The 16,348-nt window shown below is 45.6% G+C and overlaps 1 protein-coding gene across 1 annotated transcript in view; it reads left to right on the top strand.

The window, feature by feature from the left end:
* Positions 1-4,547: 4,547 nt before the first annotated feature.
* Positions 4,548-16,348, top strand: part of naaladl2 (N-acetylated alpha-linked acidic dipeptidase like 2) — a gene marked incomplete at both ends in the record, with an annotated part of 185,844 nt that continues 174,043 nt past the window's right edge. Inside the window, 2 exons of the mRNA XM_084436165.1 lie at positions 4,548-4,894; positions 5,586-5,747. Coding sequence (XP_084292291.1) covers positions 4,548-4,894; positions 5,586-5,747 — 509 coding nt within the window. The remainder of the gene's footprint in view (positions 4,895-5,585; positions 5,748-16,348) is intronic.

Raw genomic sequence — 16,348 nt, 5'->3', positions numbered from 1 at the left:
AACAAGGAGTACAGCACACCCGTTGCCCTATTCAAGGCCCGAGCCTATCGTGTGAGAGAAATGCGTAATCTGTTGATTTCTGGTGATGTTTTGAAATGGGCTCTCGTCGACCTTTAAAAGCAGCAAATGGACTCAAATCTGAGAGCGAGCCAGACAGGAAACGGCCGCGGTGCGTGTCATTGTTTTCTTGTCCGACATTCTCCGTCACGGCCTCTTCCAGGCAGAGATTTAATGCCGCGGCGATCCATAAAGGTTCTCTCCCCAAACACCCCCAGGGAAGACATATCTTATTCATGAGTAGTATAAAAATAAAGGTTTTTCTGTGGCTATGGCCCCGGGGCCAGTAACATTCTCCCAGCTACACGACCAGATCGTGGTTCTAAATGGAGAGGGATTCAGTACTGTGGCTATGTTAGCTTGTGTGTCCTCAGGCTAAGCCAGGAAGTTATATCCTGTGCTGGTTGTGGTTCGCGGCTATCGCAGCCTTGCCCATGAAAAACATGAGAGAATCAAATGTAATTATATCAAATTTAATTGTATACATTCAGTATAGTTATAGTTTATTTATATGAAATTATCTGTTGTATTTAATTTAAACCATCCTTACAGCACTCTGTTTACTTATATTATTCTCTGTAACTATGGATTGAACGACAGACAGATTGTGGGCAGTTTGCATGTTCTCCCCGTGCCTGCGTGGGTTCCCTCCGGCTTCCCCCACCATCATAAAGACATGCAACGTATGAATGTGAATGAATGTTGGTGGTGGTCGGAGGGGCCGTAGGCGCTGATTGGCAGCCACGCTTCTGTCAGTCTGCCCCAGGGCAGCTGAGGCTACAGATGTAGCTTACCACCACCGGTATGACTGTGTCTGAATGAATACTGGACTCTGTAAAGCGCTCTGGGTATCATGAAGGCTATATAAATCCAACTTGATTGATGTATTGAACGACAGTACAATGAAAAAAATCAGGATGACGATTCTGTGGTCTTTGTGGTTTTAATTAAGATCTAGATATGTGGGAGTTTGCAACAAGATGGACGTGTTTTATTTAAATTACTTAAGCTCTTCATGACTTTCCCCTTGTGTGTTTCTGCCTCTCTCTTCTCGGGAATAATGTGTGATGCAAGCCATGATTGACAGCTGTCTCCATGTTCCGTAACCATGGGAACTGACAAGGTCGAGTCAGATGTGATCATGGCCGAGCAGGTCTGCTCTGAGAAATTATTAATCGCTCTCGCTCTCTCCTTTTCTCTTACTCTCTCCCCCTCCCTTCCACTCTCTCTAGCTCCCTCTCTCTCTCCTCGCCTCCCTTAGGCTCTCTGTCTCTCTTTCTTTCTCTCTCTCTCCTTCTCTTCATCTGCCCCCACCCCCCACACACACACCTTTCTACATCCTGCCTCAGATCTGTCTCACCAACAGAGATATAATTTAAGAAAATAGACAATATTGTTTGGTTGAGCTGTTGACTGCTGAGTAGCTGGGTGTGAGAGAGGGTATCATGTGGGGTTTTCTCAGTCTACCACTGGCATCTAAGGCTCCAGAGCCGTGTGCCTGATGTCAAATGCAGAGAAGAAGATGTAGATGAAGACGTAGAAGAAGAAGAAGAAGATCAAGAAGGCGTAGAAGAAGACGTCGTAGAAGAAGACGTAGAAGAAGAAGAAGTTCAAGAAGGCGTAGAAGAAGACGACGTAGAAGAAGACGTAGAAGAAGAAGATCAAGAAGGCGTAGAAGAAGACGACGTAGAAGAAGACGTAGAAGAAGAAGAAGATCAAGAAGGCGTAGAAGAAGACGACGTAGAAGAAGACGTAGAAGAAGTAGACGAAGAAGAAGAAGCAGAAGAGTTATTTTCAGCATGCCAATGTGGTTATCCCCCAGCCCAACCCTACATAAACGCCACTGGCATGTTTATAGTTACTATGTGCTGTGAAGGTCAAACCATATAATGCTGTAGTACAGAGGGCAGGTGGCATTGAAAGTAAGATCACGTACACTGCATCAAACAGACAAATACAATGCTAACTGCTACCAAGTTGTATGAAACAAAGACTAATATAGTACTGCAAATGCAAAAAAATCAAATAAAAATGTTGTGTAAGATCTGGTAGGCATTCATAGATGATTAATGAACTATCAACCAATGATATGCAGCACGCTAAGTCTTAACAAATGCTTTTGTGAATGTGTTATCACCATCATCAGTATCAGTAAAGTGGTACTGAATGTTTATTAGATTTCGGACTAAATGGTTTGTGGACAGAAGCCTTGCGAAAGCGCAGCAGTAACCTTGGTGTTAGAGTGCTGGAGAGTGTTGGTGTAAGAGTGACAGGGACAGTTAGATCGGGGCTAGCCAGCCAGCTAGCCAGCCACTGTTGTCTTGGCTCCATGCTCCTGTCTTGCTGTCAGCCCCCTGCCATTTGCAGCTACACCTGTAGTCAAGTGTGTGTGTGTGTGTGTGTGTGTGTGTGTGTGTGTGTGTGTGTGTGTGTGTGTGTGTGTGTGGCACATATGTATGGGGGCTGTACTTAGGGTTTGTTTTTTAAGGGTCTGGGGAGGTTGGGATGTGGGTATAGGGATGACTGAAATCTTTGCTATATAACTTTTTTGTATTCCTTCTATGTATGTAACTCTCCTACTGTGTACTATTTGCCCCACTATTTTAAGACTGTATATTTATTTGCCCAGGGACTGCGGGTGGAAATTAGCTGTTTTAGCTATAACCTTGTACAGTGCATCTCTCCCTATTCTATAGGGTAAATGTCTACTGTACCTTGTCCCGGTCTTAAAAATCAATAAAAATCAATCAAAAAATCAATCACTCCAGCCGACCGTCACATCCACCACCACACCCACCTCCTACAGTCGATCTCAATCAGGACCTGTTGGTCATACACTGCACTTCACAGAGAGAACACTGTCCAAGTACCGTATGCAACGCATCCTGGCAAAGACCATTCAATGGAAATACAAACCATTTATAACAGATTTTAGAATTTAGTTTCAATTGATCGTATGGCTGAATGCATACAATGAAGGTTAGCATGGTTAGTATGGATTTGGCTAGTTATGGAGTTGGTTAGTTAGTACAGCGCGGGGATGGATGGGTTTGTCTGAGACTCCAGGGGAAAGACACCTATCAAACTGAATAAAGACGCTGCTTGTCATCATCTGTTCTGGTGAGCCTGCAGTACATCAGTGAAAGGTTTGCAGGGTGCTTATGGGGGCATCCAGTAATATAGAGAGATATAGCCTTGTGTGTGTGTGTGTGTGTCCTTGTGTTTGTGCTCATTTGTATGTGCCTACGTGCGTTGAAGGCGGGAGCGATTCTGAAACCCTGGAATCAGGGTCAGCATTAAAATGAACATTGTTCTTTAGTGAAGACCTTTCATCTGCATCCTGGCAACGTAATGGAGGTTGTGTTGAGTGCTGTGGATTGATTTGGTGGAGTTGGAACAGTTCTTTGCCTTATCCCTGCTTCCTATTCTAAATTGCTATTTCAGACAAAGAGTGGACTTTTCTGCCTCTTTTCACTCAGACGGAACACAAAACCCAATTACTATTTATGTTCTGAGAAGTGAGTACAAAGCATTCAAAGCCAAAAGGTAGCATATTGAAATGTATTATGCATCGCTGTGCCGTTTGAGTGTGAGATATTTTCTCATAAACGTTGCTCTGAGGGAGAAGTGTTGCCCAAAAGAAAATCTTCATTTTTTCACTCTAGCGCACGATGGAAGCACTAAGATTTAATAGTCACAAATGTTATTCTAACGTTTAAAAGTCAGTCTTTAAAAAGCAACATCTTTAAGTGAAAAGCGGTCTTTTCCTGTTATCGATTGGGGGCCGGTCAGGATTTTGATGGCAGTGTCAGTAAAATGGACAGTTAAATTTGATGGTATACTAAGACACAGGGGCTGGACCTTTTATGAATTTGATCCCACCGAGCCATCAGCCTTAATGATCTGCTTTAGGAGCTCCTATGAAGCCAGTGTTCTGGAGGAGGATGGGTCGCGTTGGGCTGGGCCTGGGAGGGCCGACTGTGGTGCACACACACACACACACACACACACACACAGATACGCTGCCTTTTAATTGTCCCACCGATGGGCGCTGGAGTAATAACAGAGAGCCTGATGAGGCATCGTCTTGGTTGAAATGCACCGGGGCGAGTTGGATTTGCTGGAAGCTTTGGTCAATTAACATGTTGGAGAAGCTTTCAGCCCAGCTTGTGTCTGGTCCTCTTGATAATCTACTTGAGCTAGCGTCCCAGCCGGGGTTGAAATGCTATTTGAATTGCGTGTGCTTGACCAGTAACCTAAATGCTATTTGAATTAGGACAACTGAAAAGCTGCCAATGGTGTCATCTGAAACCACCTCAACCCTCATACTTTACGTTACTGTCAAGCAAACTAAATAAATTGCACTATTTGATCTGAAATACATTATTACTGTACCTTAATTGTGACCCAAGTGTAATCCTACTAAATGTGTTGCCTGTGTGTGTGTGTGTGTGTGTGTGTGTGTGCCTGCGCGTCCAACAGTCGAAGGCATGGCGTACAGGAAGGTGCGTGGCGCCCAGGGGGCGGGGCCTCTGGAGAGCGGGGAGCTGCAGACTGCCGCCCTGGAGCTGGACTGGGACCTGGAGGAGGAGCTCCAGCTGCAGGAGGCCGTCGGGCCCCCCAGGGACCGTCTGCAGCCGGCGCACACACAGCGGCCCCGCCCGGCAGGGGGGGGCAGCCCTTCCAGGACCGACCCCGACCCGGACCTGATGGAGCCCTCCGTCTCCGTCTCGCCTCACGGGCGCTTCGAACGCCTGCAGGAGGACCCCAACTACATCTCCCACTTCACCCGAGCCCAGGGCAAGGGGCAGCGGAGAACCTACTGCCATCTGGTCAGGTAAATACAGTTAGACTACTGGTGGGGGTGGTACAGTAGGTAGGCCAGAGGTTAGAGCATCTGACCTGACCAGGTCACTTACCTACCGGTGTGCCCTTGAGCAAGGTACTTAACACTAGCTCAAAACATTGTATGTTGCTTTGGATAAAAGCATCTGCTTAAATGAAAAGTGGCAAACTGTACTGCTCTTGTTATGCTCTTCTGGCGGCCGTGGCTCAGTAGGTAGAGCGGGTCGTCCAATTATCGCAGGGTCGGTGGTTCGAATCCCGCCTCCTCATGTCAAAGTGTCCATATACAAGACACTGAACCCCAAATTGCTCCCAATAAGCAGGCTAGCACCTTGCATGGCAGCTGCCGCCATTGGTGTGTGAATGTGTGTATGACTGGGTGAATGAGAGGCCATTGTAAAGCGCATTGGATAAAAGCGCTAGGTTATATAAGTGCAGACCATTTAGCAGTACCATTCTGGGTTTAGAAACGAGAGCCACTTTTGAGTTCTGATGAGTAGTACTACACTGAGTACCCACATTAAACGTAATTATTTTGAAGTTGTTTTGAATAAAAGCTTCTGCTCAATGGTTGAAATGTAATGCACTGGACCTACTGGATGACAATGTCATAATACACTGCATTACAAAAGCCTGCTGTAAACCAGGTGTGAGTCGATGCTTTTTTTGCTGGCATTCGTCAGGTACTTCCTGTTGGCTGTGGGCCTCTTCCTCCTGGGGATTCTGATTGGCCACTACGTGCACACACCTGACCGGCACACGCAGGCCCCGCCCACAGATACCACTGACCTATTGGAGGAGATGCTGAGAGGCATCACGGCAGACAAGATACAGGCCCTGCACAGGTAGGACGCTGTCCATCTCCCACATCATACACGTTGGTAAACAAAATATGTTTTTCTGTTTGGGGAGTTAAACTGTGTTCCCACCAAGAGTGGGAGACCCCTGAGGCACCTAAAGGAAACTTAGCTTATTATTACTGATTAATAATTATTCAAAAGAGAGATTATTTTACCGTATTTTATGGTCCTTAAATAAAGAGGATGTCAGACGAGAGAACGTTAATCCAGGTTTATTGCTTTTTCATGCAAGGTAGTACAGCAGCGTTGTTCAACAATGACAACTGAACTTCACACATCCGTTTATCCACTTTAAAGACGTGGGAGTCACATTCGTCTAGTCACAATAAGGTTCGGCCAGCAGGCCTGCATCTCTCATTGGTCAGTCTTATCAGTCACAACTTGTAATTGGCCATCCTAGTTCGCTCCCATCTTGGGGAGGTGAGGCCTGGTCACATAAATCATAATATGCTGCAGTGATCTGGCGCAATGAACATGGTGCAATGTTACTCAACTCATCCTTTCCACATGTTAGCCTATGCGGATGATAACACCAAAAATAGGTTCTGAGTCAAGGCATACACAGCAGAGGAACAGCAGAGGAAAACCACATCACGCCACTGTGGTAGGATAAGATAAGATAAGAAGTTAAGACAAGATAAGACTTTTTAATGCGGATGTTACAGCAGCCAACAATTATAGAAAAGTACAGAATACAAAAGAAGTAGAAGAGAAAAAAAGTACATAGTTCACATAAGGGGCGGCGGTATAGCTCAGTTGGTAGAGCGGGTCGTTCAGTGATCGTAGGGTCGGTGGTTCGAATCCCGGCTCCTCCTGACTACCTGTCGAAGTGTCCTTGGGCAAGACACTGAACCCCAAAATTGCTCCCAATGAGCAGGCAAGCGCCTTGCATGGCAGCTACCGCCATTGGTGTGTGAATGGCGCTCCGGGCCAGTGTAACAACTGGATGGGGAGCGCGTTACAAATGCAGTACCTATACCTATAAGAATGACGAGTGAAATATTTAAAGGAGTAATAACTATGTCAATATAAAGTGATAAGTGTTAGAGTGGGGGGGGTTCTGAGTCCGAGAATAGAAGGGGGTCTCAGGCACTGTTGTACAGTCTGATGAGTCTTGGCACAAAGGAACACCTGAACCATTCCATTGTGCATCTAGGAGGATGAGATTGTGGTTGATAATGCTCCCCATGTTGTACTGCTGTATGTAAAGAAGGTTGGAGAACAAACTCTCATGTGCTTTAACACTAGGACCACAGAGCTGTTTTCATAACACTAACCACTAAGCTAAGCTAACCACAAGCTGTAGCCTAGCTCAGCCTAGCTCTGGATAAATGAAGTAGGCTACCAACCTATCCCAACATGTCACAGTCATTTATTTATCAAATATCCAGAACAATTGATATACATATAATAATGTAGGAGTACTGGAATGTGGAGGCAAACAACTTCTCTTTTGACTACACTTGTGTGTGCTTTAATTTCCCATTCAGGAGAGATACATAGTACCATACTAAACTGTGTTTGTGGGGCGGAAGTAGCTTGGACTCAGTAGCCGTCCGGGTCGATTACAGCTCAATGGCTGCCGTTGGTGTATGAGTAGGCGAATGACAGAGTCATTGTAAAGCACTTTAGATAAAAGCCGCTGTATATGTGCAATCCATTTTCACACCAGTTAAACTCTCTGGATGGAAACACCGACAGCAATAACAGATTGGTGTAACAGCTTACGGTGAATTATCCATAAAATATACGCACATAAGTATAGGCTTGTGCAGGTTGTCGCCAAGTCATTCTTTTGTGTCAACAGTCAACACACAGCTTCATTGATTTCTTTGAGCATCTCACACGTTCATATCGCCGGCTTGTTACACAGTTCTCTTTGGTTTTATTGCGGGTACATTTTCCCACCTGGCGCGGAGTCATTTTCCCCAGAGTGAGGAGTGCTGCGAGGTGGCCAGCTTTTTTCTGCTGACGCGGCATCAGCCTTGACCTTCATGCGCTTCATACGTAGCTCCACTGCAAGCTGAAACTGTTATTGTTCCTTTAAGGAGTGAGTTTAACCAACCTTCCTTTAACCGCAGTGTTGGGAAGGTTACTTTTAAAAAGTAATAGATTCCCTCCTGCTTTCTGTCTTGCCGGGACATTGCCTTGTACAGAATGTGAGCGTTGATACAGTAGCAGCCATATCGAGCAGATTGTAGACTGCAACGGGCCAATGGCGACTCCCTCCTTTCACTGAGTAGAGCCTTGCCATAATGATCAAGGACATTTACACCAACCTTGGTGTGATTGTAGTCTGTCTCTGTCGATTTCTTCTTTCTGTCAATGCACCCTGCTTGCAGTAGGATGTTTGTGCATGAGTAGGCAGATGTTCTTTCTCGACTTGCATCTATAGACGGTCAGTGTAGCTTTTCCAGCAGCCGTCAACTGTGTGGAAAACATCTCTGTTGTCTTTGATGGAATATGGCCTCGTGTCAGATTTGGTTCATGGTTCTGGGCAAGCTTGTCCTTTTTTTCCAAGTTCTTGGATGTGAAGAAAGTGATGTAAGTGTTGTCCATCCCTCCCCTTGCCAGTGACAGTCACGTCACCATAGTGTCAGCCACGTTCCCCTGCTTGGCGAATGGGATCTTTCCCCAAAGAGAGAAAAGTGTTTAGCAAGTGTCCACATCCAAAACTTCATACCAACCTTTCTTTGCTTGCAATGCAAGTGTGAATGGGTATCAACTTTAACTAGGAAATAATTGTTCATTGACAGTTATGTTCTGTCCTGGCTTGTAGCAGGCACTAGATACAGTCAAAGATATAGTCAAAAACCATTCCAAATTTCTGAGATCAGTGTGAACTCAGTCAGTCAGTCAGCCAGCAGGCGCTCAGCTTGTGTGTCCGTCAAAACGTGGGAATTTCATGATCTGTCTGAAGAGTTCTCGTGTCATGATCTCTTTGAAACTTCTCTTTGGGCAGTCAGACGACAGAAAACAACAGTACAGTCTGTAATATGTCAGTATATTCATATTCAAGTGTAACCTGAGCGGGATTCGATACCACGCTTCTACGAGCTCTCCTGCTTGTGAGTCGGACACACTAACCATTGAGCGAAGGGGACTGTCTTGGAGGGATTGTCAGTGCTCCTTTAAGGAGTGAGTTTAACCAACCTACCTATAACCACAGGGCTGGGAAGGTTAATTTTAAAAAGCAATCCCTTACAGTTACTGGTTACTTGTTAAAAATTGTAATCAGTAGCGTAGTCCGACTACCACAATTTAAAAGTAAAGTAAGGGATTACTTTCAGTTACTTTTGGATTACTTTTAAATAAAACCCTTTATTTAACCAGATAAAACAGGTTTTTACCTTGATACAAGCCAAGAATGTTTATAACATATATGAAATTAAGAAAAGCATCAACAGAAATACACATGAAAGCACTTGAAACGTGTAATGCGCAGCTACGCGCAGTGTAATCACGTCTATAATCCCCGTTACTAAACAAATGTAACTGTAATCTAGGATAATCTCATTTTAAATTGTACTGTAACTGATTACATTAACTGTTATTTTGTAATCTGATTACATAACGGGGTTACATGTAATCCCTTACTCCCCAACCCTGGGGTTTGAAGAAGACACGTTTACTTTGTTACACAAGGACAGAAAACAATCAACTGTCCAGTCTGTGTCAATATCCGCCAAGGGCAGAAAACAGTCCAAGGCAGTTGGCTATTCTTGATTTTGCATGGTTCAGAGGACCTGCTGTCTCCGAACCATCTGTACTCCAATTTTACAAACACAGTTCCAGTGTTAACACCCCCGAAGACCTTAAAAGTTGACCTAGGCTTTAACCCAGCTGATTTAAGACACTGGCTGCATGCTCCCTGATTTCAATCCAACAGTAGCTGTCAGTCACACATCACTTATTGTCTAGGTCCCAGTTTTGCCCTGGTGTTTGTGAATTGCTTAGTGTTAGAGAGTAAAATAAAATGGACCTTTTGCCCAGAAATACGATGCACTCTGTGCCTCAGTGAGCAGGCGGGTTCAATCAATCAATCAACCAATCAATCAAAGCTTTATTTGTATAGCGCATTTCATACTCAGAGGCAACACAATGCGCTTTACAGAGAACAAGGGAGGAGGGCATACAACCCACTCTCTACATATTCCAGAGTTAGAGTGTGTATGATTAGCAGTGAAATCACATGAGACTAGCAGTGATGGTCTGTGGGAGGGAGGGTTCTCTGCTGTGGGAGGGAGGGTTCTCTGCTGTGGGAGGGATGGTTCTCTGCTGTGGTAGGGAAGGTTCTCTGCTGTGGGAGGGATGGTTCTCTGCTGTGGGAGGGACGGTTCTCTCAGTCCCAAGTCATGCCAGGGACACACTGATTGGCACTGGTCCAGACAGAAAACCTCCAGCCCCCTGGAGCAGGCCTGTAACTGAGAAGGAGAGGGATGGAGAGAGTGGGAGGGAGGGAGAGAGATGAGATGGAGGAAGGGAGGGAGAAATAGAGAGAGTGAGAGAGGAGGGGGGCAGAGGGAGAGAGAAAGAGACGGCGAGAGAGAGAGATGGAGGGAGGGAGAAAGAGAGAGACGGCGAGAGTGGGGGGGGGGGGGGGAGAGAGAGAGAGCTTCTCTGAGACCCCCTCCTGAACCCCTCCAGCAGAGAGATACAGTCATGCAGAACTTTCTCTCTCATCCAGAACTCACTCCTCTGCTCTCCCACTCCAATCAGCGTGTTCCCTACAAGTGACAGGTAAGTCGTGTCACTGCCAGGCGGCTCAGTGAGAGACAGACAGAGAGACCAACAGAGAGAGAGAGCAAAAGAAAGAGAGACAGAAAGAGAGAGAAACACCTAAACAGTTACACACGTGAAACTAAACTAAACACAGACCCCAAAAATGCAACTTTCGCTGGCGTGATGTTGATTTTCGGAGGATCAGAGAACTCGTTTGTCTCAGAGAGATAACGTTGCCTTCCCATGCCAAGAGAGGAGATCTCATCTCCTGGGGGGGGAGCTTTCAGGGATTTTTGGCATATTCACTTTTTTATTTTGTCACTCTTGATTTTTTGTTCCAAGCTGCGCGGAGGTGTCTTGGGGACCCGATGACAGGGCTCAGATTCTCAGGGAGAGAGGAGAGAGAGTGGCAGTATATCCGCCAACGCTCTGATCCTCCACTCAGCCACACAAACCAAGGATGTTGCGACTGTTCATTCATTCAATGCGGCAGCCAACAACACAGCACTGTTATTCATTCAAGTACCTCATTGCAATATTTACTTTTTGGGCACAAGAGGATCCTGCAATCTATGCTGCAAAGTGGATCTCTTTTGGGAGAGAAGATATGTGACAGCCACCCCCCCCCCATCTGCCAACTTAACTGACAATCATATTAGTCTACAAAGACATCCACCTTTATTGCTTTGATATGTTTCTGTGTGTATTTGGTTGTGTAATGTATAACTGTGTGTGTGTGAGTGTGCGTGCGTGCGTGTGTGTGTGTGTGCGTGTTTGGACATAGTAGTTGCTATTATCCTCCAAGCGAAAAGGCTCTTTGTCTCACCTGAATAGACTCTAATGCTGAATCTCTCACATTATTTTCTTGTTGGCTCATCACTGTATTCGTCCATGTAAACCACTCTTTGTCATTTGCACTTCAAAGAAATGTGGCGGTTCCAGTTTAATTGGATTAGCTCAGAATCCCTGAGAGAAGAGACGTGTTTCCCCTCTCTTAAAGGTGCGGTAGGCGATTTGGCTCAGAAACACTTTTTTTGCAATTCTCTTCACACCCCGACAGCAATCAATAAACTACACAGTGTACACAGTGTCCCGCATCACTGAGGCATGTCATCAACATGTACAGTTGTGAAATTGGTTGTGTTCTCGTTGATCTAGCGGTCAGTAAAATCGACCAAATGTCAAGAGGTGGACATCATTGGATTCTTCTAGAAGCGCAGAGTATATCTGCCACCATCCATTCTCTATGGCGGATGGTTTGATACTTGTATCTCGGGTACTGTGAGGAAAAGTTGGGGGGGGGGGGGGGGTAGCTGACCAGTACCTATGAGCCCCAAGACCTTAAATATGTACTCAGAACTTGCCGCCCATATCGTGTTACATTCGCTCTGCTCTGTACTGGAAAGCAAATGTGAAGGTTAGACAAAAGCCATAAAACAAGCGGTGTATTGGGATTTTCTCCCTTACCTACAATCAGACACTCTGATCTCTGTCGCTTGCATTTTTCAAAATCTACCGTAGCCTACTCTTCCTGGTTTCTCTTTAAAGCCTCTACTGTCTATCGAGGCACAAGACTCTCCTCCACACTCCTGAGGCACCGGAGCTGATAGTCACTCCACCTGGCTGTGCATGCTCTCAGATAGGTATAGGTATAGGTACTGCATTTGTAACGCGCTCCCCATCCAGTTGTTACACTGGCCCGGAGCGCCATTCACACACCAATGGCGGCAGCTGCCATGCAAGGCGCTTGCCTGCTCATTGGGAGCAATTTGGGGTTCAGTGTCTTGCCCAAGGACACTTCGACAGGTAGTCAGGAGGAGCCGGGATTTGAACCACCGACCCTACGATCATGATTCTGCAGCGTATGCGCGCGGGAACCCAGCGGGTCTTGAACCCAGCGGGCGTTGAACCCAGCGGGCCTTGAACCCAGTGGGCCTTGAACCCAGCGCGCCATGAACCCAGAGGGCCTTGAACCCATGACTTTGGTGTTAGCGCCGCTGGCTAGCACAGCGGTTTTTCAACCGACCCCAGAAAGTTGCAAATTACAGAATATAAATCAACCTGTACCTATAGCTATGTGAACTCCCCCAGCTTGAGTCTTCCTCCCTGGGAGACGAAACGCTGGGGTCGAAGCCAGCCTGTCGCTCTGCGCTCTGCGTGCTGTTTTGGGCGGGGGCCAAATTGAATTTATATGGACAATCTTTCATTAATCACGGAGCCGCATCGTATTAACGGTGCTGGTTGGAAGCCAATCAGAGAGACGACAGGGGGAGGAGGGGGTGGGGTCGAAGCGGAGAGTGAGTACTGAGTTTTGCTGATGACTACATCAATCTACCGACTGATGGGACTGGCCCAATTCCCACACGGATCCCTGCAGGGAGACGCGAGTGGAGAGAACAGCGGTTTCTTCGCGACGCTTATCTCATCTCTCTGCTGTGTTTTCGGGTCGTAGGGGAGCCTCCCTGGTTCTGTTCAGCGGTCCTGTTGTTGAGAGAGCAATTAAAGGTGCAATTTAGGTTTATTCCAGCTATGTGATTAGAGTTTCAAAAGTCGAACAAAAGGCTTGATTGTTTTCCCAGCGGCTGTTTCCCTCGTCACAGTCCTCTGCCTTCTCTCCCACACGCTCCTTTCTTTACGCACTTTTCTTTCTTTCTCTCTCTCTCTTTCTTTCTCTCTCTCTCTCTTTCTCTCTCCCCCTCTCTCTCTTTCTCTGTCTCTGTCTGTCTCTCTATTTCTTTTTCTTTTTCTCTTACACTGTTCATTTCTCTCTCTTTTTTTCTCTTTCTCTCTCCCCCTCTCTCTCTATACTGTATATTTCTCTCTCTTTCTCTCATTCTCTGTCTCTCTCACTTTGTCTTTCTCTCTCTTTCTCTCTTTCTCTCCCACACGCTCCTTTCTTTACACACTTTTATTTCTTTCTCTCTCTCTCTTTCTCTCTTTCTCTCTATTTCTTTTTCTCTTTCTCTTACACTCTCTTCATTTCTCTCTCTTTTTTTCTCTCTTTCTCTCTCCCCCTCTCTCTCTATGAGCTGACCCTGGCTGGCTGTTGTGTCGTCTGTCCCCCCATCTCTCTCATCCCTCTAATCTCTCTCATCCCTCTGTTTCTGATGTATATACATTCAGTTCCAGACAGATGTTTCCAGAAGCCGTCAAGGACGCTGGTGTTTATTAAACAATAAGCATTACAATAAGGTTACAATATAGCCTAGCTTGGACTAGGCTAGAGTACAATTACATTGTTGTTGTCGTAGCAGAGTAAGCATTCCGGACGGAACAGCAGTCCGGGCATAAGCGCAGTCCGGAGGAAACAGCTGCCTAACATTCAATGGTTCCACCTCTTATAGGTCTTAACATCATTACCAGAGGGAGGGGGTCACATATCAGGTTATGTAGAAGACAGCAATCATGTATTTAAATAGCATCTAGGTCAAGATTAAACCCGTTGCCTAGACGACCGAACATTCTAAGTTACCTTGTGTCTGGTCAATCTGTTTACTGCTTAGTGAAAGGACTGGTCAGTATAAATGCTGCCAGGAAACTTAGTCCCTATAAGGACTCAAAGCGGTGTGGCTATTCATGCGCTATGTGTAGGGCCTAGCAAGGTCAGCTGAGTTCAATTCTGTCTAAGCTACTACAGCACAAACCAACTTCATTTCCCAGAGGCCTTCCGTTTGTCTAATCTCTTCCTCCTCTCTCCCTCTCCAGTATCACCACCACTAGCTACTGTACCAGAGTCTCTCCAATGTCACCATTACTACTAGAACTATACTGTATCAGAAGTCGTGTTTCCATTACATCTAGAATTGCGCACAACCTAAATATCGCAATAAAAAATTGGTAATGGAAACACCTAAATTTCGAAAAACCTCTCAAATTTCGATAAAACGTTTTTACACTCTCATGAGGTGGTTTTTCAGAAGTTTCGATATAGAAGTATATTGCAAAAGCGTAATGGAAACACTTTTTTCGAATTTAGGCAGGAGAAGAAGATGGTAGGGTTCATGTGATTTGCTCGCTTCAAAAAATGAGGCGATATGCCGGGAACAAGTGGAAGACCCGAAAGCAACGATACGAGGAACGTGCGCTGTTTAAGAGCGGAGCCGAGGGGAAAGCTAAAATAAAGTTCAAATATTACAACGGTTTGTTTACTTAATACATCCATGGTTTACTTCCTGGTTGCGCTTTGCGTGAATTGTGTGGCGTCGCGAGACTAGACTACGAGAATTACAGCTCTTGCGCAAAACACCTTTCAATGGAAACACCTGCAAGTCGCAATTGTACTTTGTCGAAACTTAAACTAACTAAATATCGCTTATTTTGCGAAAAAGTGTAATGGAAACGCAGCTATTGTCTCTCAAGTTCACCACCACTACCAGTACTCTACTGTACGAGAGTCTCGCTAATGTCACCACCACCAGTAGCTACCGTTTTTCAGCGCCACAGCGTTTTTGGGAGAACATGAGATTCCTCTCTGGCTCATAAGGAACAGTGATGCATTCATTCACCGCACGCCATTGTGATGGAATGGTTTTGAATAAAAAGATGTGAACGCCGTCGTAGGGAGCCGGTGTCACATTTTGAGAAACGCTGGAGTTGCATTCTTATTCCCCCTGTATGGACGTTTCCATGGGAACTGAATAATGACAGAGCCTGGTGTCAACATGAGGCATGATGGTGTCGGAATAAAGCTATTAATATTTGACAGTCATATCAATAAGAAAGCATGTTGGATATACCCAAATATGTGGCAAGAGAATTGAGATGAGCAGAGGGATAGCTGAAACGTGAGAGTTGGAGGCTGTTTGAGTTCTGCATAATGTGTTATTTCAGAGGATATCATGTCTGATCTCTCACATTTTTCCTTTTTGAATTCAGTGCTGGAGTAATGATATTCCCTCTGCTGCGAGTTGCATTTGTCAGTTGAAAAGAGAGAGAGAGAGAGTGCTCGCGTATTTGTGCATTTGTGATGGCAAAAGTGTGTCTGTGTGTGTGTGTAGGGGTTTTTGTATGTGTTTGTGTGTGTGTGTGCATGTGTGAGTGAAGGTGTGTGTGAGTGTGTGCGTGTGTGTGTGTGTGTGAGAGTGAGTGTGTACGTCTGTGTGTGTGTGTGCTTGTGTGTGTGTGTGTGTGAGAGAGTGAGTGTGTGTGTGTGCGTGTGTGTATGTGCGTGTGTGAGAGAGAGTGAGTGTGTGTGTGTGTGTGAGAGAGAGAGAGTGTGTGTGTGCGTGCGTGTGTGCGTGTGTGAGAGTGAGTGAGTGTGTGTATGTGTGTGTGTGTGTGTGAGAGAGTGTATGTGTGTGCATGCGTGCGTGTGTGTGTACTGTAGATTTTGCTGACTCAGCAGCACAGCCCAGTCAAGTACTTGTGATTAGACATCATCAGATCAATACTTGGCATAGAGAGGAATTGATATCCCCTGCATGGAACAATCAATAATAATAAGTGTGTGATACAATGACCATCTAATAAGTAGAAGAATACTCTCATTCCACTGACAACTTGGAGAGAAAAGAACAGGCTCTCTATCTCCCTCACGCTATCCGTTCTTCCCCTCTGCACTTAAATACAGTTTACAGTTGAGTAGACAGGTGGATTATGGGATGTGTAAGTGCCAATATGTTTTGTTTTTGTTGTTGTTCTCCTGGCACATTTCCCAAGCCCTTGTGTCTGTCTGGAAAACATGGGCCTTGTTAGCAGGCCTGGGTAAAGTGGTACTGTACATATTTACATGAAATCCTGATAATCTGGAGTTTGCTTCTGCTTGGAGAGTCAAGTGGGTAGAGTTTGAATTGTTGTGGACTACACCATTGGTTCCATTGTGCCAGGCAAGATCAAGCGAGCACAGATCCGCGTTGCCCATCTGA

Source organism: Borostomias antarcticus (genome assembly GCF_949987555.1).
Source record: "Borostomias antarcticus genome assembly, chromosome: 3".
NCBI lineage: Eukaryota > Metazoa > Chordata > Actinopteri > Stomiiformes > Stomiidae > Borostomias > Borostomias antarcticus.
Note: the sequence above shows the minus strand (reverse complement) of the source record. Positions and strands in the feature narration are given on the sequence as shown.